We start from the raw sequence: 26501 nt of genomic DNA on the forward strand, positions 1-26501 counted from the left end.
GATCAAAAGGAGTTTGTTTCACTTGTCACAAGCAAGGAGAGCGCTGGGAATATTCTCCAAAGTGGTGTCTCTGAAGGAAAGTGACAGGAGGGTTTCACGGGGTGGTGGAGAGGGGAGAGAGTGCATCGGTGCATGTAGGGAGGGGTCCCAGTGGCGCAGCCTCAGTGAGTCATGCTGCCAGCACATAGGTCACATGTTATGGTCATGAAGCTGTAGCTCCTCCCGGGGGTAGTGACTTCAGGATGGTAATGAGGAAAGTTCACTTGGGTTCATCTAGAAGTTGCCAGGGTCTTTCAGGAGCTGGTTCCAGCTGACTAGGTCACCACATTGCACACGGGGCTTGGGAAGAAACAGGCAGCGAAGCAGGAAGCTGTAAAACAAGCGGATTGCTCAAGTTGGTTAAATGTCTACATTCCCAGGAGACCCTCCCTGTCTGCTTACATCTCCTCTTTGCTATGTCTGTGCTGGATTCAAAGGGGAAGAGGTGTTTGAGCTGAAGGAGGTGTCCATGTGAGGAGAGAGGAGGGATGGGGGGAAGAGTGCTCCCACAGAGGGCTACAGCAGAGTCCATCCAAGATTCTCAGCCCAGGCTCGCTTCTGCACTCTTTCCCTTTGAATTAAAATACAGGTTTCTAAAAAATAGCGGCAGAGGGTCATCACACTTTCTAAGAAGTCTCGGCCGGGCGCGGTGGCTCACGCCTGTAATCCCAGCACTTTGGGAGGCCGAGGCGGGCAGATCACGAGGTCAGGAGATCAAGATCATCCTGGCTAACACAATGAAACCCCATCTCTACTAAAAATACAAAAAAAAAAAAAAAATTAATGGGGCGTGGTGGTGGACACCTGTAGTCCCAGCTACTGGCGAGGCTGAGGCAGGAGAATGGCGTGAACCCAGGAGGGGGAGCTTGCAGTGAGCCGAGATCGCGCCACTCCACTCCAGCCTGGGCGATAGAGCGAGACTCCGTCTCAAAAAAAAAAAAAGTCTTCATTTCAGCTTTGTTGTTTGTAAAAATATGCTCCCTTACCTGGGTGACAAGAAACAAATGTGCTGACATGTTTAAGGAAGGATTTGGAGTATTTTAAATCAGGCTATGAAGGGACATGAGTTTAAGGAACTGGTAGGTCCACAGTAGGAGTGCTCATAGCCACCAATAATCCCCTTATGAAGGAACTAATTATGTTTGGAGAGGACGTGTGTGCCTGATCAAATAATTAAAACTAAATTGCTCTCCTTGGAATGCAAATTAACGAGTGTTAAAGCAACTCGGTTGGTCACATAGATAATAAATAGATGTGTTTTCTCATGTCTGTTAGGTGGCACTGATTGATTTCCAATTCTGGCTACAACAGGGCCTGAGTGGCTTTTGAAACAAAGATGAGGGGACTGCAGGCCCAGTGGGGACAGCTGTTGAAAGCTTTAAGCTGTTACACCCCACCCCCACTGCCTGCTTTTTGCAACTGAGAATAGGAAACCTTGAGGAACCAGACTTGACCTACTGCTGCCCCTAAACCCCAGCCCTGCAGGAGTATGAGGGAACGGTGGCACTGTCGACTCCGCTCCTCCAAACAATACCTTCCCTACCACCCAGTGCTGTCAGGTCAAAGAAAATAAGGCACTGGCTGAGCACCAGGAGCCAGATGGACCTTTTGGTGGGGGTATGGAGGTGTGGGGGGAAGCAGGGGTATGAGGCCTTGGGGGGCTGACTGGAGTACTGTTACATGAGTTTTTAAAAAGTTTTTGCTCAGCAATTAATTCATAAAAAGTCTTATCAAACAATAAACAAAAAAAAAAAACCCAAACTCAGGTTACAAATGTTTTATCATTTTGTCAAAGAATCTATATTAATTAAGCACCTATTACGCAGAGCTTGCTCTTGAGTGGGCCTTTGTAGGTGGGCTGGGAGAAGAAAATTGGATTTCTGCCTTGAAGGAAGTTACATTCTTGTTGGGGGGACAGATTTTAGGTAAACAAAGAGCATGTTCCCAATTCCTTTTGCCTTGCTGGCATCAGGCCCCTTCCTACACCTCTCATCTGGAGGAAAGTGATTACCTAGAGCAGGTGTGACAACTGACACAAGAAGGAGAGAGAAGCCCCACCAGGGCACAGCTGCAGGATCTCATTTAGCCCTCCAGAGGCTGTGTGAGGGAGCCTCTTATCTCCTTGCAGCCCAGGGACCTGAACCTTCAAGAGATGCTATCTGGTTCCAAGCGGGGGGATACAAGAGGTGGATGAGGTAAGACACAAAGGAACACCTAACAGTGCGTAGAACCAATAAGCACTCAGCGAACGCTCCCTCTGATTCCTAGGTAACTTGCCCAAGGCCGCAGTCATCATTGAGGACAGAACCAAGATTGATTTACCCCCGGTTAGCCCAATTAAAAAAACCCCACCTTTCCTTACTGGCTGCAGGTACCTCTTGGGATTCAGTTGCCTTCATCTTCCTCCTCGTCTTGCCTCCTGTTTGCGGTCACACCTCCAGCCTCTTTCAAGTCCACCCAGAGAGCCTTTTCTTTCCGTGTGTTGGAACGCAATGTTGACAACTTCCTGGCCTTCCAGTATAAGCAGAGGAGGGAGATGAGCAGAAGCAGGAGCAGGACGAAAGGGCAGATGAACAGGAAATAGACTAAAGGGGCCGAGGAGCAGATCCTGGAAGGAAGCGTGGGCTCTGCAACGAAGGGAGAAACAGAGAGTAATTCATCTCCAACTTATTTGTACTAATCAATTACAAACACTCCTGGGATTTATTGTTACAGGCAAGTATATGTAAAAATAATGGGGCCAAATAGCAGTGTGCCCCTGAAATCATGAGGAGCACAAGACTGAGCACCGGGGGAAGAGAGCTCCTGGAACGGGCTCTTCTAATGCAACACCCCCTTGCCCTGCAATTTCCAACCACCAGAGGTTCCAATGACCTACTTAAAACTAACAGCCAAAATGAAAAACAAAACAAAAAAGAAAACCTCTCCTTTAATCTTCTTTCCTCAGAAAAGATATCTATAATTCAACCCTCGTTCTCAACAGTGTTGCCAGTCCTGAATTTTTAACTGAGTTATTCCCACTGCTGCTTCTCCAACACACAGGCACACTCTTTCTCACACACACATACACACATACACACACTCTGCCCTGCACTCTGCACTGCCCTTATAAAACAATCGCACCCACAGTGAGGAGCCCCTTACCCCGCTGACCCAAGCCTGGCCCTCCCCGTGGGTCTCCCCCTTCCCTGGTCCCCTCCCTTCCACTCCTTTCCTCTGTTGCTCTGGCTGTGGCCACCACCTGACATGCTCCATGCATCTGAGCCTCTAGGTCCTTCTGGGCTAGCTCCGTCACACTTCCCACTCTCCCAGCTCTTCCTACCTTGCTGCAGGCACAGTTCTTCTCTTCCATCCCATTCTCGCTCAGTCCTTTGTTTAGGCTTCTTTAGTTCCCTTTTACTCGTCTCCTTTGTTCATTATAGTTACTTGAGTATGTCTGATAGTGCCATTTGTTTCTACATCCCCTACAGTGCCTAGCACATGTGCTCAGTAACTTTTGCTGATCTGAATTAAATTGGATTGACTGCAACCACATGGGCAAAAGATACTATATAAAGGCATGCTGAAGCATATGATCATCCCACAGCTGCAGTCCGCCGGGAAGCACTAGCAACAGACACGCACAGAGCACACACAAGCAGCCCCTGAGTGGCTCCTGGCCACACAGCCAGGGAAGCAAAGGCCCAGAGGACTGCAAACACCACAGGTTTCAGGCAACAGTCTATTGAAGCAGAAAGACACATGCTTAAAGAGACCAATTACTAAATGTAGTCTTCCAATTACATTTATTTATGACATGATATCTGAAATCAGGGCTGTTCTGAAATATTCAATGCTAACAGTAGCTGTGCTTTTACTGGAAAATTGTAATGACATAAGCAATTTCTTCTTCAAAGGTTAAGCTACAGGATTCATGGGATTATAGATGCTTAGAGATGAAAAGAGGTTTAGAGGTCATCTTGACCAAACTTCTGCTTCAAGAATTCCATTTTTGGCATTGCCGATGAATCTTACATGTTGAAGAACATCTCTTTGATGGAAGTCAAGAATGAATCTAGACATTCGCTCACCTCCTGCACTGTGAGCTCCTTGAGGGTAGGGCCTGTGTCTTGTGTGTCTTTTTCCTCAACTCTTTGTTCACAGGGTCTCAATGGAGCCTGATGAATGAATCAATTGCACAAGCACATTCCACACATGGGAACCCAGGGATGGCTGCCATCATGCTACACAAAGTACAGATCATCGCTGAACATTCGGCTGGCAGCTCTGAATGAGGCTGGCAAAGAGCTGCAGAGGTTCGTGGCCTGGATTTTCTCTGATCTCATTTGTATCCTTCATCCTAAATTTGGTTTTGTGTTTTGAATTGGTGAGCAATGATAAAGTTAGGTTTTGAATTCTTTACCATCCCTCTGCTCCACATCCTATCTGACCCCTCTTCCAATGACCCTGCTTGACTACAGTTATTCTTCCCCGGTCTTATCTGAGTACATCTGAAGGCCCACGGCGAGAAGGAAGCATAGACTGCAATGATGCAAGTGAATGGAGCCACGGAGTCCAGGTATTATAACCACTGGCTGTGGGCATTTGTGCAGAGTAATGAATGAGCACCTACTCTGTTTCAAAGAGAGCTGAGTTCAAATCCTCAGTCTTCAATGTGCTGTTATTGACATTGGACAAGTTACTTATCCTCTCTTAATCATTAGTTTCCTCATCAACCAAATAGGGATAACAATTTCTACAGCTGTGATGAGATCATGTATAATAAAGCATCTAATATCTAATGAAGTGCCTAAAGCATTTGTGGAGTCAGCAAGCGATAAATATTATCTAGAATGCTACTGAGAAAGCTAAGAAAATCACAGGAAACCTTCTCCCAAGAGAACAGAGAGAGAACAGGGCTGGAGCCTACAGATCCCTCACATAGGGACCCCAGGCTTGGCCATCTTCCTCCACAGGCTTTCTCTCCCTTAGATCTCTGGTCCCCCTGTCCTCAAACCTGGGTGCCATTCAGCAAAGACTGAAGTGGATCCAGGGGCTCTGGCTTCCTTTTCTACTCATGGGAGGCAGAGAATTGTGAGGTGAAAGTCCACAGCACCAGGTATTACAGTTGCTAGAATGGTGAGGTAATGATGGCGAGATGGGGCCACTACACAGGAGGTGGAAATAAATCTACTACTCTGCTTTTCAGCATGAAGGAACAGCCAGAGGGCTTGGCTATCCTGGTGGGGATGAGGCTGCTCAGCTTAGCGCAATCTACCATCAAAGGATGGCAAGGTGTGCCCCTTACCATGCTGAAGTGGCCAACAGCTAGCAACTGTTACCGCCTGTGCTGCTAAATCACCTCTCCTGGGAGGGCAGTGTTTGCTCTGGATCCCACAGTCACCATTTCCCACCATCTGCCTCTCACCCATATCTGGATTAGAATTAGTGACATTCAAACCATTAAGGTTTGGCATTTTGAATCAATCTGAGTAAGTGGCCAATGCTCAAAGTACAAGGCCTTCAAAACAAAGCCAAAAATGTAATGAGAGCACTTCATCATGAGGCTTAGTTTAGAATGTGCTTCCACCCACAACCAAGCACAGCAAAAGGAGCACTCCTTTTTGATATTTCCTCAGAGACACTGACTTCAGAAGAAAAGAGGTGTGAGATAAAGAGGGGGCTGCCAACTCTTACCGACTACCCAACCCCAAACATGCAGCCATGTGGGAGTTGGCTCTTGCCAAGAAATAAAAGTAGGGTAAGGTAACCTGATAACAAGTGCATCCCAGAATAAGTGAATCACTGACAGCATCCTCTTTCAACCCAACTGAAGATTTGCCTGCTCATTCTTTCATTAAGCATTTGTTGAATGCCATGTGCCAGGCCTTGCTGGAGGCACTGGGAAGCACAGGTAAGTAGCCTGGCATCTCCAAAAACTTCCATGTGATAGAGACAGACAGCTCCTTCAAGAATCTACTTCCTTCCCTTCCCTTCTCTCCTTTCCCTTTTTCTCTCTCTCTTTCTTTCTTTCTCTTTCTTTCTTTCTTTCTTTCTTTCTTTCTTTCTTTCTTTCTCTTTCTTTCCTTTCTTTTCTTTCTTTCTTTCTCTTTCTCTTTCTTTCTCTCTCTCTCTTTCTTTCTTTCTCTCTCTCTCTCGTTGTTGTTGTTTTTTTTTTTTTTTGACAGTGTCTTGCTCTGTCATCCAGACTGGAGTGAAGTGGCATGATCGTGGCTTACTGCAGCCTTGACCTCCAAACTCAAGCAATCCTCCCATCTCAGCCTTTTGAGTAGCAAGGACTACAGGCGTGCATCAACCATGTGTCTAATTTTTAAATTTTTTGTAGAGACACTGTTATCACATCTGGCCCAAGGCTCTACTTTCTAAATAGACTCTTACCCTAATAAAAGCTCAGAAATAGTAACAAGTACCACACCACTACAAATAATTCAGTTCCCAGGAAGCCTTACAGCCTGGCCTATCAATTAATCACAGACAGTTCTCTAGAATAAGACATTTATGTCTAGGGCCTAAAGGTAAGGTAAAAAGACTGAGGCAGCTGTTGTCCCTGCCATGGCTTAGTCATTGGTAAGAAAATAAGATAGAGAAGAAAAGGCAAGGTCCATTCTCCGAAAAAATGTCTCTTAACTTTCCTGCCTTTACTTGAGCCACATGCTCTACAATCCTATTGCGTGGCCCCTAAACCCAGCCCAAGCTGGGATAGCCAGATAGAGAGCATGGAAAATCATCTGGTAAGTGACCATAAGTAGCATATTATATTTGAACTGGATCTTGATAACACATAGACCTGGTACTCACCAGGAGTGCAATTACACAGTGATTCAGTAAACATTTGAGCATCCCCTATGTGCCAGGCACTGCTAGTGCTACAAATGAGACATCATCTTTGCCTATAGTATAGTCTAGCAGTGTGACAGATGTTAAACAGGTAACTGCAGGTGTGAGGGCTAAAAGAATAAGGGAAGTCTCTGAGGCAGTGGCAGTTAAGTTGCTGGGTGAGAGTGTTGACCAGGGAAAGATGGCATGGAGGAGCATTCCAGAAAGGAGATGGCGCATGCATGGTGAGATGTTGGACTGTCAGTCATATCTACTCTTCTATTAATCCTTCCTTTCCTTCCTTTCCTTCCTTCCTTTCTATCTCTCTTTCTCTCTCTTTCTGCTGGCTTTCTCCCCTCTAAAACATAAATGTGCTCAAATCTGTACCATCTTCAAACCAAAACAGAAAAAAAGCAAAACTAAAACACTTTCACTTTTTCTGGATAACTTTTGCCATTTTATTTTCTTCTCTCTTCCCCTTGACATCAAAGCTCTTGAAAGCACAATCTGCATTAACAGGCCCACTCTCCCCTCCTCAACTTGCTGCAGTCTGCCTTTCCTGATTACTTTTCTGTAATTGTCCCACAATGTCAAATCCAATGGATACTTTCCCACTGTTATCTTAATCAACCTCTTTGCAAGAGCTGAGTTGGTCAACTCTCCTCACCCTCTTGATACCCTCTCTGCCTTTAGTGTCTGTGGTACCACCAAATCCTGATTCTCTTCCCAGCAACCCATCACTCCTATCAGTCTCCTTCACAGGCTCTCCACTCCCTGAGAAACGGTAGTTTATCCCAGAGCTCCACCCTTGGGCATCATTATTGGCTACCAATGGATGACTTCTAATCTACAACTCTGGTGCAGATCCCATTTGGAAGTCTTAATGTCTATTAGACAGATCTTTATCAATAACTCACAGGTACTCTGAACTCAATTCCAGCCCAGCTTATTCAAAACTGAATTAATCTTCCCCTCCAAACCCCTGTCATATATTACCTTGCTTGGTAAATGACCCCACTATCCATCTAAGCTAGAATCCAAATGTTGATCCTTAATTCTCTCTTTCTGCTCATTTGCCCTCTATATACAATGAATCAGCCTCTAAATCCTGAAGATGACATCTCCTAATACCTAATGCCTGTTTTTTCTTAGTCATCATGGGTACTGCCTTAGCTCAGGCTTTCACCTTTTCCCAACTTGGTTTCCAACATTTCATATACTTCTCCCCGCACTGTTGGCCTCCCCTCCAATTCTTTCTTTCTTTCTTTCTTTCTCTAGCTTTCTTTCTTTCTTTCTTTTCTTTCTTTCTTTCTTTCTTTCTTTCTTTCTTTCTTTCTTTCTCTTTCTCTCTTTCTTTCTCTTTCTTTCTTTCTTTTCTTTCTTTCTTTCCTTTCTTTCTTTCTTTCTTTCTTTCTTTCTTTCTTTCTTTCCCTCTTTCTTTCTTTCCTTCTTTCTTTCTTTCTTTCCTTCCTTCCTTCCTTCCTTCCTTCCTTCCTTCCTTCCTTCCTTCCTTTTCTTTTATTTTCTTTCTTTTCTTTCTTTCTTTCTTCTTTAAGATAGAGTTTCACTCTTGTTGCCCAGGCTGGAGTGCAATGGCATGATCTCGGCTCACCGCAACCTTCCCCTCCTGGGTTCAAGCGATCCTTCTGCCTCAGCCTCCCAAGTAGCTGGGATTACAGGCATGCACCACCACGCCCGGCTAATTTTTTGTATTTTTAGTACAAACGGGGTTTCTCCATGTTGGTTAGGCTGGTCTCAAACTCCCAATGTCAGGTGATCCGCCCGCCTCGGCCTCCCAAAGTGCTGGGATTACATGCGTGAGCCACCATGCCCAGCCTCCAATTCATTTTAATGTGGGAACTTTCTAAAAGGAAAATCTGATCATGTCACTCCCCTGCTTAAACTTTTTCAATGACACTCCATCACTGTCATGATAAAGTTCTTCCTTCTTAGCTTCATACTCTAGACACATTTGGGATCTATCTGTACCTTCTGCACCTCACTGGTCTCATCTCTTGCCATTGTACCATAGAGACTGCAGTTCCTGCCATTCTCAGTGACCAGGAGTTCCCCGAATATAACATGAACTTTTACATCTTATTATCATCTTGCATACTCTTTCATTTTCCTAAAATAAGTTTCTTCCTTTTCATGAGCCCCAGACTCTGGGGAACCTTCCCAGATTGCCTCCCTACCTAGCTCTTCACCCCAGCCCTGCCTCTGTTGTTCCCATAGTCTATGGGAAATACCTCTTTGAAGACACCTATTATGTTGGACTTGATTTCTCCCACTGGACTCTAAGCTCTGTGGGAATAGACTCTGTATATACACTTTTGTGCCCTCAGAACCTCATACAGTTATTTATTAAACAAGTACCATTATTTTGTCACATAGATGTACACATGTAGGTGTGTGTATACCTGTGTGTATATGTATGTGCCGCATGTTTGGAGGCATAAGGGGAGAAGGAGATTACATTTGCTGAGTACTGACCATGTGCCAGGCACTGTACTGGATACTTTATATATATTTATATTATGATCTTCATTTTATAGAAAGCTGAGACTCACAACGAGTAACCAGAGTATGATTTCATAGCTGCTATTGGTAGTAGAGCTGTTATTTGAGCTTAGGCTGGTCTGATTCCAGCCCCTGGGACTTTTTATCACCCACACTGCCTCCCTGACTACCAGAAAGGAACAGCCAGGTAGAGGAGCCCAGATGCTACATTACAGGGATTTCCTTGGAAATCCTCAACATTCATTACCCTCAAAACCCTCAGTTTGTCATGACAAAGGCTTTCTGAAGAATACAAAGGCCACTCAATTTTTAATGTTTTCTTTCCAGGTTTATCTTTTAAAGACCATATACCTGTTTTACAAGGATCTCACAAAGATTAACAATATGTATGCTGTGAAGGATCCATCTGCCTCAGAGAAGACATGCTTTTCATCAGATTGTATACTTTTTACAGTTCTTATCTATTTATTCTACTGCAAAACCTGCCGATTCTACAGACTCTATGAATTCCACTGGGAAAACATGTACGGAATGTGCTCACGAGTATGAGACTTCCTGTAATTGTTGGAAAGAAAAAAAAAGGCTGATAGAAAAAACATTTCTGCCTGGCACTCAGGAGAAAACTTCGCTGAAGAATGAACACGGAAAAACAATGATGGACCCCCTCAAGGAACAAATTGGATAGCCTCACCTTCCCCTCTGGAAGCCCTGCTGGGCTGGGATGCACCTATCCCTGCATCTTAGATGTTCCCATATGTTCTCAACAGCATTCTGTCCTTCCCAAGGAGTGTCACTAAAGCTAACTGGTGTCTCAGGATTGTTACCTTTATTGATGATTTTCCCTTTATGCTTCCTGGTGTCTGGCACCAAGACCACACCCCTACTTCTCCAATGGCCCTTTCCCTCAGTAAGCTTAGCTTATTGCTCACCTCCCACCTTCTCCTTGAACCCCAGCAGAAAGACATGGACCTGTCAGATGCTCCTGATACTTAAGCGTCTGTGCCAAAACCTCATGTGGACCTTGTTTGTTCAAATGAGTTACTATTGAGAGAGATAGCAAAGTCATCTTCTTTAGGGAACCTGAAAATTGTCTTCAGTCTGAAGAAGGAGCAAAAGATAGGTGAGAGGGAGAGCATAAGAGGAGAGCCATGTATCCTCCTGACCATGAGCTCACGGTAGATAAACCCCCGGTTACCTGAAGGCAGCACCGTGAGCACCATCCGCTGTGACTCATCAGATGCTTGATTAATCCACTTGCTTGGGTGTCCATGGAGCTGCCATTCTGCCACCCTACACCAGTACATTCCTGCATCCTCCATCTCCACCTGATGAAGCTTCAGGACAAAGTCTGTAGGGGATGAACGGTAACAGTGCAGGTGCCTCCTAAGCCCCTCTTCCCCATACTCCAGCAAGCCATCATGTTGCAAGTGCACCAGCATTTTACTTCCAGAGTTTTCTCTGTTCCAGTACCACATCACAGAGTACAGAGCGGCTGGGCTGCCTACACTCTCCAGGCTGCAGTGGATGGCCACCTCTCTGTTCTTGGTCACATTTTTGGTCCAGTACACTTTGGAGACACGTACCTTACTTCCTAGACAATAAAATGGCAGTAAATTAGAGAATGCAGATGTTCAGATTGGATACCACCTCTGAAAAATCTAGTTCTCACTGGGAAACTCTTACATTCTTTAGACATCAGTGCATTTATTTTATTTTTATTTTTTGAGACAGAGTCTTGCTCTGTCACCCAGGCTGGGGTGCAGAGGCACGATCTCGGCTCACTGCAACCACTGCCTCCTGGTTTCAAGCAATTCTTCTGCCTCAGCCTCCCAAGTAGCTGGGATTACAGGTGTGTGCCACCATGCCCAGCTGATTTTTGTATTTTTAGTAGAGATGGGGTTTCACCATGTTGGCCAGGTTGCTCTTGAACTCCTGGCTTCAAGTGATCTGCCCACCTCAGCCTCCCAAAGTGTTGGGATTATAGGTGTGAGCCACGGCGCCCGGCCACATTCATTTTAATCCTTGTCCTTGGTCCCTGTTTTTCTCTCACATTTGCCAGAACATTCACTGCTAGGAATGAAACCAGTCTCTTTCCTTCTTTAGCCCAACTGCTTGCCTGCTGGACCCTGCCATTGAAAACCACACAGCTTCTGCAGGGCCCTCTGCCTGCTGCTTTTATTTATCCTTGATTCACTCCTCCTCTACTTCCCAAAGTGGTCATTTACAACTTTCAGCACCTCCCTCAAGCCATGATTCCACCAGGACCCCTCATTCTTAGCAAATTACTCTCCTCCCATCCACCCAGATATTACCTGGGTGTAGACGCAGAAAGAGAGGAGGCCATCCGAGAGACTGAACATTTGATGCAAGTGTTAGAAAGCCATCCAAGGGAACTATTTAGATGACTGGATTAGACTAAGTTTTAAACAGATTTTGACATTTACCTTTTTCCCCCTTGCTAGCCAGCAGGTGAGGATTTAGAATGAAGGCTAAAGTAGTTACAAACAAAATAAAGAAATTATAGCATGCATTACTATAATTATACTACAAACACATTTATTTATTTATTTATTTATTTATTTATTTATTTATCTAATTTATTTTATTTTTATTTTTTTGAGATGGAGTCTCACTCTGCCGCCCAGACTGGAGTGCAACGGCACAATCTCAGCTCACTGCAACCTCTGCCTCCCGGGTTCAAGTGATTCTCCTGCCTTAGCCTCCCAAGTAGTTGGGATTACAGGCAGGGGGCTAATTTTTGTATTTTTAGTAGAGACGGGGTTTCACCATGTTGGCCAGGCTGGTCTCGAACTCCTGACCTCAGGTGATCCACCCGCCTTGGCCTCCCAAAGTGCTGGGATTATAGGCATGAGCCACTATGCCCGGCCCTAACACATTTATTAATCTGTCTTTAAGAGAATAATTCTGTCTGATCTTGGACTCTTTCTTAGTTACCATGTTTACTCTCTCCTTCATGGAGAAGCACGTGGAATATTAGCTTATGTGATACTGTTACTGTTTCCTTGCCTCAAATTACTTCCTATTTTATTGTGATCTGGCTTCCAATCCCATCACTATACTTGGCCAGGGCCTAATTTCCCAGTTCAAGGGACCCTCTAGTCCTTTTCTCTATGTGGTTTTTGTTACTGGAGTCCATTTTCTCCTTGAAATTGACTTCTTTTTTTCCAACCTCAGAGAAAATATCCTTCTTACAACTCTGACCAGTCATTCTCAGCATCTTTCTGGGGCCTCTTCGTTAACTTGTTCCCTAAATGACGTGCACAACTAGAAGTCCACAGCCACGCCAAGCCCCCAGGTATGTTCTGCTTGACACTTGCAGTATTTTAAAAGAACTGGGCCAGGCGCAGTGGCTCATGCCTGTAATCCCAGAACTTTGGGAGGCCAAGGCAGGTAGATCACGAGATCAGGAGTTTGAGACCAGCCTGGCCAATATGGTGAAACCCCGTCTCTACTAAAATTACAAAAATTAGCTGGGCATGGTGGCGCATGCCACCAGTAGTCCCAGCTACTCTGGAGGCTGAGGCGGGAGAATTGCTTGAACCCGGGAGACGGAGGTTGCAGTAAGCCAAGATCACACCACTGAATCCAGCCCGAGTGACAGAGCCAGACTGTCTTAGAAACAAAAAAAGAATGAATTAGTTGTGGACATTCTTAAACTGGGAGATGTTACCAAAAAAGATTTTAGGCATCTGTAGATATGCAAAAAGATCTGACAACACGGAGTCCACATTTGTACATGGGAAGCACTTGAGCTAAGCAGTGGCTGCCTCCTGACGAGGGGCATGCACATGTGGTCAAGGGTTTGGCATGGATGACTGGGAGACAGAATGCCAATCACACAGATGGGAAATGCAGAAGTACAAATGAGCATGGTGAGATGGCAGAGATGCTAAGTGCAATTCAGGGCATGCTGAGTATGGGGGCATCCAAGTAGAAATGTACAGCAGGCAGTTGGGGATGAAGGCTTGGAGCTCAGGAGATCAGGACTAAGCACAAAATCTCAGGGTTATCATCTAGAACGTGGTAGTTGAAACCAGGGCAGTATTTAAGAAATTCTGAGGAAAGCAAAGAATAAGAAGCAAAACAGGCCCAGGATCTGTCCCTGAGGAACACACACATTTAGCAGGGAGAAGAAGGGACTTGAAGAACATAGAGAAGGGAAGCCAGAGGGCAGGAAGAGATCCCATACCAAGCTGCTGTTTTGCCCTTGTTGTCCCACCAGACTGGGAGCTCCTTAAGGGCCAGGGCTGTGCCTTCTTTATCTTTGTATTCCATTGCCTAATACATAGTAATGCTCAGTTATCATCCTTTTTTTTTTTTTTCTTTTTTTCTTTTAACATTACCTTGAAAATAGTATTTTAAGCACCAAATGAGATCAACTTCTCTGCATTGTGCTGTTGGATCTTGGCCAGTTCCCGAACCTTGGCTGTGACGTTCATTTAATTTTAATCAACACTGGAGGTGACCTAACCTATGCTGAGAGACCTAATCAACCCTGCCCGCATTTAGACAGCGGCACTCTTAGACCAGTGCGGAACTTCCATTGCATTTTAAAGATCTCCTGAGGAAGAGGAGACTCCTTCAGTAAGCCGTTCCAACAGTTAACTACTCTTATTTGCCTTATGTTTAGGCAGCTAAATGTTGAGAAGCAATTTCTCCACACATCCCCATAGAGTTGTACAGTTTCTGTTCACAGTGGGAGAAATATGCTTCGTATTACTCTTTCTCTGCCAAATTACAGTACAGCCCCACTGGAATGACACAGCTTGTTATTATAGAGATCTGGAGATACGATACCCTGGGTAGCTGCATAGACCAGGCTGCCAGGCTGAGAAGTGAACCAATCAAAGGGATCTTGCTTCTACCTCAGCTCCCCAAAACCTCAGATTGAATCACCTTAAGTGACCTCCCCTCCTTTGGTGGACTACCCGGTCCTGCAGTCATTTGTAGGTGGACACTGTTCCTATGACTTTAGGTCATATTTTTACTCCCACATAATCACTCCATAGAAGAGCTGCCCAAGAGAAAACAGCCATCAGACAGACAGACATTGTGAGGATACACCCGCAAGGTTTACCTGTGGGCTTGAGTTTCAATTCTGTTAGTCCTGACTTCTTTTCTCCAAGCTTGTGCCAAGTGCCATTTGTAGACAGGAGCCATTCCTCCACAACACAGTGGTATCTGCCCTGATCGCTGTCTTCCACATTCAGAATGTGCAGCTGAAATAAGTCTTGGGAAACCTTCTCAGTATGAAATTTTTGTTTTCTCCATGGGGTGTGAAACTCATCCCCAGTTTTTATAACATTGGTTTGGTCCACCTCCAGGATCTTTAGCCAGGAGGCATTAGTGGAAATAGGAGAAAAATACCAACTAATGGCTAACTGAAGGTTTCCACTGGACCGGGACAAGATGCTACATTCTATATCAGTGTTGGAGTTGATGGAGAGCTCTTGGACTTGACTCCTTGAATTCACTTTTAGCTTGCTATCTAAATTTAAAAAATGGAAACAGTTACTTTGCTACAAACAGAAAGTTAAGGTAGTCGAGACATTAGAGGTCAAGTATGATACTGCATCCTCCCGCCATCATATGGGTGAACTCCCTCTACAGTAGCCCCGCTCACTGCTCATCCAGCTTGAACAACATCACTAGCTGACAAGGCAGCCCATTTCATCTTTGGACAGCTCTGCCACTCCAGAATGCTTTCTGATATCAAGTTAAATTTTATCTCTTCATGACTTCCATCCACTAGTCCTAGTGCCACCTGTGCTTGGTAGGGGTGGTGTGGTAGAGGGAATGTCACACAGACAACCCAGTATCTCTCTTCCACATGATACTGTTTCAGTATTTAAGCACAAGCATCTCTTTTGTCATATTTCATGTATCAGATTGGGAGAAAGTGGCCCTGTTAATGCTGTGTTTGTGTGTTTACTATGCAGAGTATTTCTGGATTCACAATTTTCAAACTCTAGTTGTATCTGCCTTCAAACAGGGGTAAACAAAAGGAAGTTGTACATGAGTGATTAAAACTGTGTGCATCTTTGCGGCCACTTAACTGTAGAAACATCGTATGGATGTGGAGTCAACTAATCTTTGACCCCAGCAGCTTTTCTGCTTTGTCAGAAAGATGAGTGACAATCCTTGTTCCCAAGTCTGCTTCTCATGTCTTGCTCACATCACCCACTCTACTTTTGTAACTGCTTATTGATGTTGCCAGTAGGTCTCTTTACTCTTCCTTCAGCAAACATTTATGAAGCACACACTATATTATGTGCCAGACAATTCCAGGCCCTGTGGATATCTTCCCTCAGTGGCTCACACTCTAGAGGGAGACAAGTACAGGGACAGAGGCTTAGAGATGGTGCCAAGTGCCATTTGTAGACAGACAGCCACTCTACCACAGCACAGTGATATTTGCCCTGATCTCTGTCTTCCACATTTAGAATGTGGAGCTGAAATAAGTCTTGAGAAACCTTTCTCAAGTATGAAATTTTTGGTTGTTTTGTTTGAGATGGAGTCTTGCTCTGTCGCGCAGGCTTGAGTGCAGTGTCATGATCTTGGCTCACTGCAACCTCCACTTCCTGTGCAGAGTGATTCTCGTGCCTCAGCCTCCTGAGTAGCTGGGACTACAGGTGCACACCACCACGCCTGGCTAATTTGTGCATTTTCAGTAGAGACGGGGTTTCACTATGTTGGCCAGACTGGTCTCAAACTCCTGAAGTCAAGTGATCCGCCTGCCTTGGCCTCCCAAAGTGTGGGATTACAGGTGTGAGCCACCTCTGGCCTCAGTGTAAAATTTTTGTTCCTCATGTCACTCATGTTAAGTCAGAGGTATGTAGAAGTGCCTATCTGAGCACACAGCACGGTCTCCTAGCCCAAATACAGGAGCGAGGGGAGACTTCCTGGAGGAGATAATTCTGAGCTGAGTCTTAACGGTTTATAGGAATTATTCTGATGGAGAAGAGGTTAAGGATTTCTGCACAAAAGATGCAACTTGACCAAAGATTTTGAAAGTAAGAGGGAACATGGACCATTGAGGAGCTGCAAGTAATTCAGTGTGGCTGAAGCTCAAATTCACGATGGAAAGTTGAAGGAGATGATGCTGGAAAGACACAGATGTACCAGATGATAAAGGGCCCTTGCATGTCACACTATGGGAGTTTAGATACAAGGTGAACATAAGAGTTGTGATGACTCAGGTTTTCAACTTGGGTCACTGATGGGGAGTGGGGACATAAGGGGCAATGTAGAAGGAAGAGCTTTGGATGATAATGGGGGGTTTATGTTTTGACATAAAATGAGTGCAGACATGTCTTGGAGACAGCTGGATATATGAGTCTGGAGATCAGAAGAGAAATTGGTCAAGATAATGAATTTGGGAGTTGTGAACATACAGGTTGTATCCATAGGTAGGGATGAGTCCATTGCAGGAAAGCGTATAGAATGAAAATAGATCAAAGCTAAGAATAAAATCCAGAGAAACTATTTTCTTTAAAGAATAAATCAGTGGAGGAGAAAATCTTGTGTCATGGTGCCAAGGAAAAAGGAAGTTTCAAGAAGACAGATTGGGGCAGCAGTTGCAAATACCACAGAGAGGACAAATTAATTAAGCATGAATTCAAGAACAAGGGGATCATTACTATTACCAAAAATGTTGCACAGCGGCAGCGAGAATGACAGTGACCACGTTTGAGCATCATCTTGGTATGTCAGGTACTCGGCATGTTATATATGTTACCATATTTAAATTGCACATTAACAATTTACAGATCAGGTAACTAAGGCTTGAGCAGATTAAGTGGCTCATCCAAAGCTGTTCTGCTATCCAGTGATTGTCAGAACTAAATAATTCAATGTCTCTCCATCACTCTGTCCTAAGAGAATGCAGACTATGAGAGAGAAGATACATGACACAGCAGAACTTTGCCTAGGTGGTATCTCACTTTTAACTCCTGTGCTCTATTATCAGTTGATGAGATGGATTATATGTGATTGTAATAATAAATTTTCTGACTCTTATACATTAACACCTTACAAATAAGTAGGTGGATGTATTCCAGTGGAATTTACCTTATCCCTACCACCAGCAGAGACATTGCAAATGTTTACTAATTGGTAAGGCCTGGACAGTGACCAATCCAAAACGTATCTTCTCTCCTGGAGCCAGGTCCTCGAGGCCCCCTGCTGTGCCACGTGGTACCCTTAGTTGCTGGATGGTGGGAACTTAGAGGAAAATGGGGAATGGATAGAGAGCAGCAGTTAGCCAGCATGGAAGGTGTTTCAATGTTTTAACAACCAGTGTGGCCAACCCGTGCATACTAACTCAGTGTTAACCTGGGTATCATTCATTATGTGGTGCTTACTTAGACAGAACAAATATGGGAGAAAGTATTTTATGTTTTATTGTTATAAACTTACCCAGAATGGGAGGCTTGCTATTTATTTGTTTGTCTTTAAAGCAGGGATTAATTTCAAGTCACACTTACCTGGTAAAGTGACTGCTATTCTCAATGGGTGAGAGCTGGCAGAAGCCCTCGGAGGGTGGTTGTTGTATAGGGAATTTCTGTCATAAACTTCTACTTTACACTGATACACTCCTGTCTCTTCCTCAGTGGCATCATGGACTAGGAGTTGTGAACGAAATAAAGACTGTGAAAACTTTCGTCTTCTTTTGGAACTGGGATAGGAAATTCCCCCATTCAATAGTGCCATTGTGGGTGATTCGAATAAGCTGGTGGAAGACGTGAGAGCTAGCTGGCCGGAACTGCCACGTCACAGTGAGTGGCACCTTGAGGTCAGAGTAACCAGTCCCCAAGACGCAGGACAGGTCAAAGGTGTTGGTTAACATCACTTGTGGCTGACGGCTCATCAGACTAACTTGTAAACTTGACTCTAGACAGAAAAATGAAACATAATTTCTAATATGTGTACCAGATTAAAATGCAGCACTTTCAAGTTTTTCTAGTTGCCACCTCTTTGAGTAGGACCACGCATTTTGTACATTTGGAGTTTCATATTTTATAGAGTAGAAGTTGATTCTTAGGACAGTCTGTCCTGAACTCTGACCTCAATTTTGCAAAAGTTGATCCTCTTCTAAGACTGTTCCCAGCAGCCACAACAAATAGGCAGTGTTTCCCCAATCTGCTACTTAGACAGCTGCTTGCTGAGTGGGTGGAGCACTCCCCACCCCAGATGTCTGGCCTCCTTCCCTTACCCCCATGCGTGGGTTCAGTATCAGAACCCTTTTTTTTGCACATGCTCCAATGGGCTCTGCAATCCCAGGGATGCAGCTCTCAAAAGCCAGAAGATAAGAGGCTCAGCTATACTCATCTGTAAGCTGATTCATAAGGTTTTGTTTTTAACTTTGAACAACAATTTACAAGCTGCACCCTAAAGATTATCTTTACAAAGATGAAGAAACTTTAAAGATTGATTGACAGTGAGGGTAGCCAGAGACTATGCTCTGTGTCCTAGGGTACACATACCATCACTGGGGGATGCAGGATAACACGCAATCCAATTCCACTGCAGAATGAATTGAGTGATATACAGGTGCAGAAAAGGACTTCCTCTGACACTTACCCAGAGACTTTACAGTAACCGAAATCTTCTGAGTCCAGCTCAGATCTCTGGCCTGGTTCCGAGACTTCTCAGATACTCTGCACTCATATGTGCCACTGTCTGTGATGGCAGTGAAGGTGATCTCCAGCTGGAAGGTGGCCCAGTCCACTTTCTCCAACCTTGTGTTGCCATGGTAACTGGATCCCCCATAGGAGGCACCCAGCTGTACAGTGCCGTCCTGCCCCATGCCAGCCACAAACTCGGGCTGTGTCTGGTCCTGTGGGATGTGCCACCAGCTCACAGACAGGGGACTTTCAGCTCCACCAGCCTTACAGAGAAGGGCGAGGGTCTCTCCTTCCCACACAACTTGCTGCTTATTCTTGATAGACACCACCACACTTCTTGCTGTGAGTTACAGATTATAGAAGAAAAATACTGTTTTAGGTAAATAAGAAATTTTCTAAAATACAGTGAAATCTCATTAATTAGGACTTGACTAGTTTGTGACAAGTCAAATCGGGCTGTTTCCTCTTGCACCAACCTCAGGCAAAAGATTTGCCAAACACTTAAACAGTGGAAACAAGATAGCAGAAAGAATATCGGAGGATGTATTTACCCTTAAACTATTTATTTATTTCTAAAGACTGGGTCTTGCTGTGTTGTGCAGGCTGGGAACACAGCACTGTGATCTTAACTCACTGCAACCTCAAACTCCTTGGCTCAAGCGATCCTCCTGCCGCGTGCCTCAGTAGCTGGGACTAGAGGCACATGCCACCACGCTGGCTAATTTTTAAATTTTTGCAGAGATAGGGTCTCTCTTTGTACCTAGGCTGGTGTTGAACTTCTGGCCTCAAGCAATCCTCCTGTCAGCCTCCTAAAGGGCTGGGATTACAGGCATGAGCCACTGTGCCCAGCTTACTTAAGCCATTTATCACTTGCACGTATTTTTTATTAGTTTGTTAAATCAACTCTTCCTTAAGGATATCTAGTTGGCCAAACATCTGGTAATGTTTTAGTATATTAATTAGGGTAGATATAAGAGCCTGAAACTAATAAAGCTGTGTTTATTTAAATTTTTAGTTTTTAGAATTCGGACCTTCACAGTTCAAATGATCTTCCTCTTTCTTATCTTTCCCTAATCAAGCTAATTGGTTTTAGTAAGTGGTTTGAATGAGGAAGAAACATTGTTAATTACATCTCTGTTCACAATATTACTATAAAAAAAACAATTACTTGGGGGGAAAATACATGTATATATACATATACATTATATATATAGATACACATTGTTGTAAATAGAAAGGCTTCTTATGTCTAAACTACAGTGTAAAAACCATAATGTAAATTGACTCTCAGATAGGAAATTCAAGTCATCATTCACAAACACATTCATTCAACAACATGAATTCTGCAAGGTCTTGTCCTGGTTGCTTTGTGAGCAATGTAGAGATACAGCAGGAGATTGTACATTCTGGGCAGCCCAGCACTAATTTAAGGCCACAGCTCCTGGAGTCAGAATTGCCCTGGGCAACATATTTGACCTCTCTGAGCCTCAGTTTTTCTTTTCTGTAAAATGAAGATAATAATAGTGCTCACCTTGCTGCATTGTTGAGAAGACTGAACAAATGGCACATGCAAAGAGCTTAGCCTGGATGGCTAGGGAAAGTACTTAGTAAAGGTTGGCTGCTAGCATTAGTGTTTAATGATAGGCTCTGGCAAAAGCAGAGGTAATTCAAAGCAAAAGAGGAAAATAAAGTAGAACTGGCATTAGAAATCTAAATAGGATCTAAATTTGCAAATTGTTCTTCCCTGCGGAGGAGGAAGGAGTTCAGTATCTTTGACTGTTTTATGCATACATATACATAAGTAACAAAGACAGAATGAAGGTTTAATGTCCATAAATATGTTTTTAAAAAGAGCAAATCTGCTTTCAATTTAATTTTTTTTCAAGTTAAAATAGACTCATAACTGAAGTTTAGAAATTGGAGGGGAAATTATTACTCATAATCTCACCACTTTAAGATAATGTGATTAGTGATGATTAGTTAGTTTAAACTAACATGATTTTTTTTTTTTTAAATGATGTTTCTTAGTTCATTGTGGCACATTACTGCCTTTGGTAAGAAGTAATAAACTTACGAAATGTGTGTAAGTTACACATTCACAACGGTAATGGGTGATTAAATATTCATAAATGATAAAATGTTGCTAATACTTCAAGTAACGTTTGACTTTCAAAACAGAATGCTCTAAACCGATCCTTAATAAATTTGCTAATAACTTTTTCTGTGTCTACATAGTAAGCCCAGTGTAGACTCCAGCCTATACAAAGAACATATTTTAGTTTTAGAAGATGACCCTATTGATAGGATTATCAGCTGTGTACCCTGAAGTTCCCCTTAGGTGAAATTCCCACATACCAGGTTTACAAAAGCCTGCAGATATGTTCCAGAGAAGGCTGAGATGCATAAAGCAGAAACTTATCTCTGCATAAATATGTAAACCCCACCTATATTGTTTTTCCTTAATTCTAGAAAGTCAGACCAAAAGTTCAGTGTGAAAGCGAACACAACATACTTCCTGGCCTGCCACTCCAGGCCAAATCGGTGCATCTTCATTCCTAGTAAATGGCGTATTAGAGAACATGAAGGAAAATTTATCTATCTTTGGAGATGTCTCCAATAAGCCAGTGCAACAAGGACATCTTTATTTTCAGCTCAGTTTTTGAACATTGAAACATTAAAAAAATTTGGGGCAATTAATCCTTCTGGACTTTGAATTTAAACCCAGCCTAGTGAATCCTTATATTAGTTGTAGATTTGTCTGTTTTTCTCCCACACAAAAAGCAATGATTATTCAAACATGTTTAAGGTCGCCCCAACCTTCATAAAGTAAAGGTAAACTGCGTGGTTTCCTCAGTTCTGTGCTTGCAGACACTCAGAACCATTTGGACCGGCGTCTCACCACATCACAGCAAAATGCAGAGGATGGAGTCTGCCCCACTATCATTCAATTACCCTACCTTCGTTTCTTACTGTGAGTCAGAAATTATGACTAAGTACTATCTCCCACACCAGGTCAACATAGTAGGAGATTAAAAGAAGGCAGTTGACAAAAATGCCAGCAGAGTCTCAAGGTAGGATAACACGGGTGTTCATTCCCCCAGGAAGGAGGACAAAGTGTAGCTTTTTACTCTTAACCTATTCATATCACACACACACACACACACACACACACACACACACAAAGGCAGAGGGCTTAGACTCTAAGCCAGCAAGAAGGAACTTAAAGACCATCTAGTTGTGTGCCATCATTTTACAGATGAGGGAGCTGAGACTTAGAGACGTAAAGTGGTGTGTTCATGGTCGCAGCCTAAGGAAATGACCCAGGAATAGGGACTCGGGTCTCCAGCTAGTTTGGGTGCCTCCTTCACTCCACTCCACTCCACCTCCAATGTGATCTGATTGAAACCTGCTCTTCATGAAGATCCCCATTGTATCCACAAAGGGGTCTTCTACTGACAAGGGGGCATCTGAAAGCAGCCCAATGCATGCCAGGTCTTGACTTCACATACCTGCTGGCTTCCTCAGGTGCACGTGGCTGTCTGGTGACTGCTTTCTCTGAAGCACCTGCCAGGAAGCTGTGTGTGTTCTCATGACCTCTGCTACCACAATTGTAGGTGCCTTCATCCTCTGGGCCCAGAGAGAAGATCTTGAGAGAGAAAGCTTTGGGGGCCTAACTTTGAGACCTGGAGCTCTCCTTGACTTGCTCTCTCTTTGTAGTCATGTCTTCAGGCCCAGGACTCCACCAGCATCAATGTGAGCAATTTCAGTCCCATTGAAGAACCAAATGCCTTGAAGCTGTGGGTCACGGCCACTGCCTACAACCAGGCAAACCAGTTCTAAGGATTTCCCTTCAGCAAACAAGCTGTCAGCTGTAATGTTGACTTGAAAATCTTTCACTGGGAAACAAAAGCAAGGCAGGTACTTAGAGAGCCCACAGCCTCTGTCTTTCAGTACAAGAGAGAGATGACACCCTCTGGAAGGATGCCACAGGGATCACATTTTATGTGCGAGTTCAGCTCTATACTGGTAGGTAAACCAAAAAAAAAAAAAAATCCTTAGAGTAAAAAACACTCATGACTCTTCCTTAAATCACCCAGAAAGGGCAGTACTTATGGTTTTCTGAATGCACTCTCTTAGTAAGCCAAGATGTATGCACAAATGTATGATGCTTACAGTAATGTATGCTTTTTAAATTAAAAATTAAAATATTATATACTAAATTAAATATATATATATTAAATTAAATATTTTATACTGACTTGCTGTAAATTGTGATTTCTTACTCTCTTTTTTGGCTAAGAATATCAGCAGAATTTTCTGAAGTTAAAAAGCACATGTGATATTGCTCCATAGGACTCATGAGTGTAACTTGGATACTTGAGGCCAACAGGACAATTTTTAGTGGAATACAGTAACACTCTTTTTAATCAAGAAAAAAAATTTAATGATCCACCATTGGATCATTGCTTTTAGCAATGGGTAATACAGTATATAGTTTAGTAACCAATCCTGTTGGACAAAAGCCTATAGGGAGAGACCAAGAATCATAGACAAGGCCTTTATACTTGCTTTGACAAAAATGCCAAAAGATTATGAAAAGTGACAGCAGGCCGGGTGTGGTGGCTCATGCCTGAAATCCCAGCCCTTTGGGAGGCCGAGGCAGGAGGATTGCTTGAGCCCAGGAGTTCAGGGCCAGCCTGGGCAACATAGCAAGACCCTGTCCTTAAAAAATTTTTTTTAATTAAAAAATGATAAAAAAGGAAAGTGACTGCATTCCAAGTTGGGAAAGGGGGCGGGTGGAAGGAAATCCTAGCACTGACGAAGACAAGGCTTCATGTTGGAAACTGGAGCTACTCTGAGGCCCAGCTGTCTGTGCTGAGTGGGCTTTGGAGAGAGACAGGCCTGCCTTTGAAGACCAGCCCCACTCTCACAGCTGGGTGGCCCTTACGCAGCGCATCTAGCATGTCTGAGGTTCAGAGTCCTCATTTTTAAAATGGAGACTCAACTACTTGCCTCATAGGGTGGTGGTTACAACTAAATTAGATAATGTAGATAATGTGCGAACACAGAGACTGGTAAAAATGGTAACAAAACTACTTCCATGACTGGCTTGTGGAATCAATCTCACCACTGAGTAGACCTTATCCCACAAAGAATCTGTGGGCAGAGCCAAAACTGAATGTCCTCCCTCTTAGTTATGCTTCTCAGATGACAAAAATACAAAATCAAATCAAACTTTCTAGCCAATTTTTTTTAGAGCCAACAAAGGATTAGAACAAAAATTAAAACATACCTCATAAATACCCACTACCTAATACTAGTGTATTAATGAATTTCGTAGGAAGATAATTACCTGCTGGCTGGATCCTCAGAGTGGTTTGATCGGTCTGCTTTTTAGTGATGAATATCCAGGTTTCATCTGGATCCTGAATCCATTCCATTGCTTCACAGAACAGCTGACCCTGATCTGAGGATTGGAGCCTCTCTATGGACAGCCTGAACGTAGTGGCCCCCAGTTTGTTGAGCCGTACGTCACTGGCTGCAAACCGGTCTGTATACAAGGGCCCAGGGACCAATATAAAATCTTGGAGAGAGAAATAATCTTGGTGGCTTGGCTTCCTCCTCCATCCTGTGTTAGGTACAGGTGACAGAGAGGTGTGTATGTTGGGCTGTGGCTTTTGATGCCTCACAGGTGAGGGCTAATGGCTCACCTTCCTCCTTACTGAGAGTCTGAGAACTCATGGTGGCAGAGAGGGGTATCTGGAATAACTGGAAACAAAGGAGTGATAATAATGTGACTGGCCCAGTGCTTGTCCAGTGGGCCTCCTTAGGTGAAGATGGCGCCCCGAGCTACCATATGTAAAGCACACAGACTTTGAGTTGGTTTTTCCACTTGCCATATGCCTTCCTATCCATATGCTTTCTCTGTTTGCTAATGGGAACACTGGCATCTATGTATAGTCTACAGAACTTGGCAAAGTAAATGTCTCACCAATGTGTTGACCCTCACTTTGATTCATAGCATAGGCTGTAACCAATTGAGCTACTCAGACACAAAGCATGTATTTAAAGGGATAAAGCACTGGGACAGAGAAATCTTAGATTCTGGTCCTACATCCGTCCCTACTACATGGACTTGGGCATGTCACTTCACCTCCCTGGGCCTTAACCTGCTCCTCTATAAGGCTCTGTAATAATGTAATAATGTCTGTTTAAAATGTATCATTAGAGCCCAAATGCAATCTTTACTAAAGTTTTGGTAACTGTCTTACTACCCTACCGTTCTTGTTTTCTTAAAATGAAATCACACAGCCTAAGCTTATATGAAAGCAACACTTAGATTTAATCAACAGTGTGACCGAGCAATCTACTCAGTGCTAGCCACTGAGTAGAAGCTGAGGATGTGATGAGAGAGAGGCATACAAACCAGCCAGTTACCATATAACCGGATGCATGCTGATAGTAGTGGTATGAACAGACATCTGAAAGAAACAAAAGTGGGAATTCTGCCCAAGCAGTCAAGATGAGTTCCACAGAAGAGGCAGTGTCTACACTGGGTCCTGAAGTATATGTAGGAGTTTGTTAAGCTGAAAAGGGGGTGATAGATATTCCAGACAAAGGGACAAAGTGACAACTGCAAAGACTATGACCCTTTCCCAATATATAAATATGTTTGAGAATGGTAGTTTGAGAATAATCATTTCTAAGTTAATGACTTATCACCTATGGTACCAGCTCTCTTGTCAAATTACTCTTCTGCCTCCAAGCAGAGACAACACAGGGAGAACTCTCATAGCTTTGTTGAATGCTGTTGCTATTAGCAATCTATGGATAGCTGTGGACAAGGCCTTGGGAAAACCACACGCCATCTAAATATGGCAAAGATAATTGAGAAAAAGAAACATAATTTTAGAGAATATGAGATACCCCCTTGTGACATATCTCCAAAATATCCACAAGGGTATATGGGCTCTTTTCCCAAAGAACATGGAACAATATAAAGCCATGTCACATTGCAAGATATTGTGATGGTGGAGACTCTGGCTTCTCAGGGGCTGGCGAGCAAAAGTGGACAAGCAGCTTACCAATTAGATTAGTCTTTGCACTGTAGCTCCCATAGTATTTCTCATCAGTGTTCGGTGTGTGACACTCATACTCGCCAGCATCCTTCATCTGGAGCTTTGAGATGTGCAACAAGACTGAGTTGCCCTGGACCCTCTCCACGTAGATGTCTCCGCTTCGCACCCGCTGCGTATATACTGCGTAAGAGAAGGCAGCATCCTTGGTGCTAATGATCTGGACTTCCTGGGTCGGGTTTGTTGGCAGGTAAACAGACCACTGGAAATGCTGCTCAGAAGGTCCCTGGTGGCCAGTTACATTGCAGCCAATGCTGACTGGGTAACCTTCAGCTCTAAACAGTGGTCCTTTCTGAACTGTTACTTCTCTCTGGCCAATGCTGAGCTTAGCTTGCAAGTAGAA

At 43.8% G+C, this 26501-nt stretch overlaps 1 protein-coding gene across 1 annotated transcript; it reads right to left on the minus strand.

Annotated features, from left to right (window-relative positions):
• Window positions 1-227: 227 nt before the first annotated feature.
• LOC115895903 (immunoglobulin superfamily member 2-like) lies at window positions 228-26501 on the minus strand (the record flags this gene model as incomplete). Its single annotated transcript, XM_030926451.1, is given in 16 exon segments — window positions 228-370; window positions 2392-2666; window positions 10571-10966; window positions 14474-14884; window positions 17883-18051; window positions 18053-18288; window positions 18979-19362; window positions 22532-22626; window positions 22628-22689; window positions 22691-22744; window positions 22746-22918; window positions 24376-24609; window positions 24612-24665; window positions 24668-24776; window positions 24778-24791; window positions 26108-26501. Coding segments are annotated over 15 exon segments (3027 nt in total), but the record flags the coding sequence as incomplete, so codon positions are not given.

This window comes from Rhinopithecus roxellana, unplaced genomic scaffold (genome assembly GCF_007565055.1).
Source record: "Rhinopithecus roxellana isolate Shanxi Qingling unplaced genomic scaffold, ASM756505v1 contig3644, whole genome shotgun sequence".
In the NCBI taxonomy this organism is placed as follows: Eukaryota; Metazoa; Chordata; class Mammalia; order Primates; family Cercopithecidae; genus Rhinopithecus; species Rhinopithecus roxellana.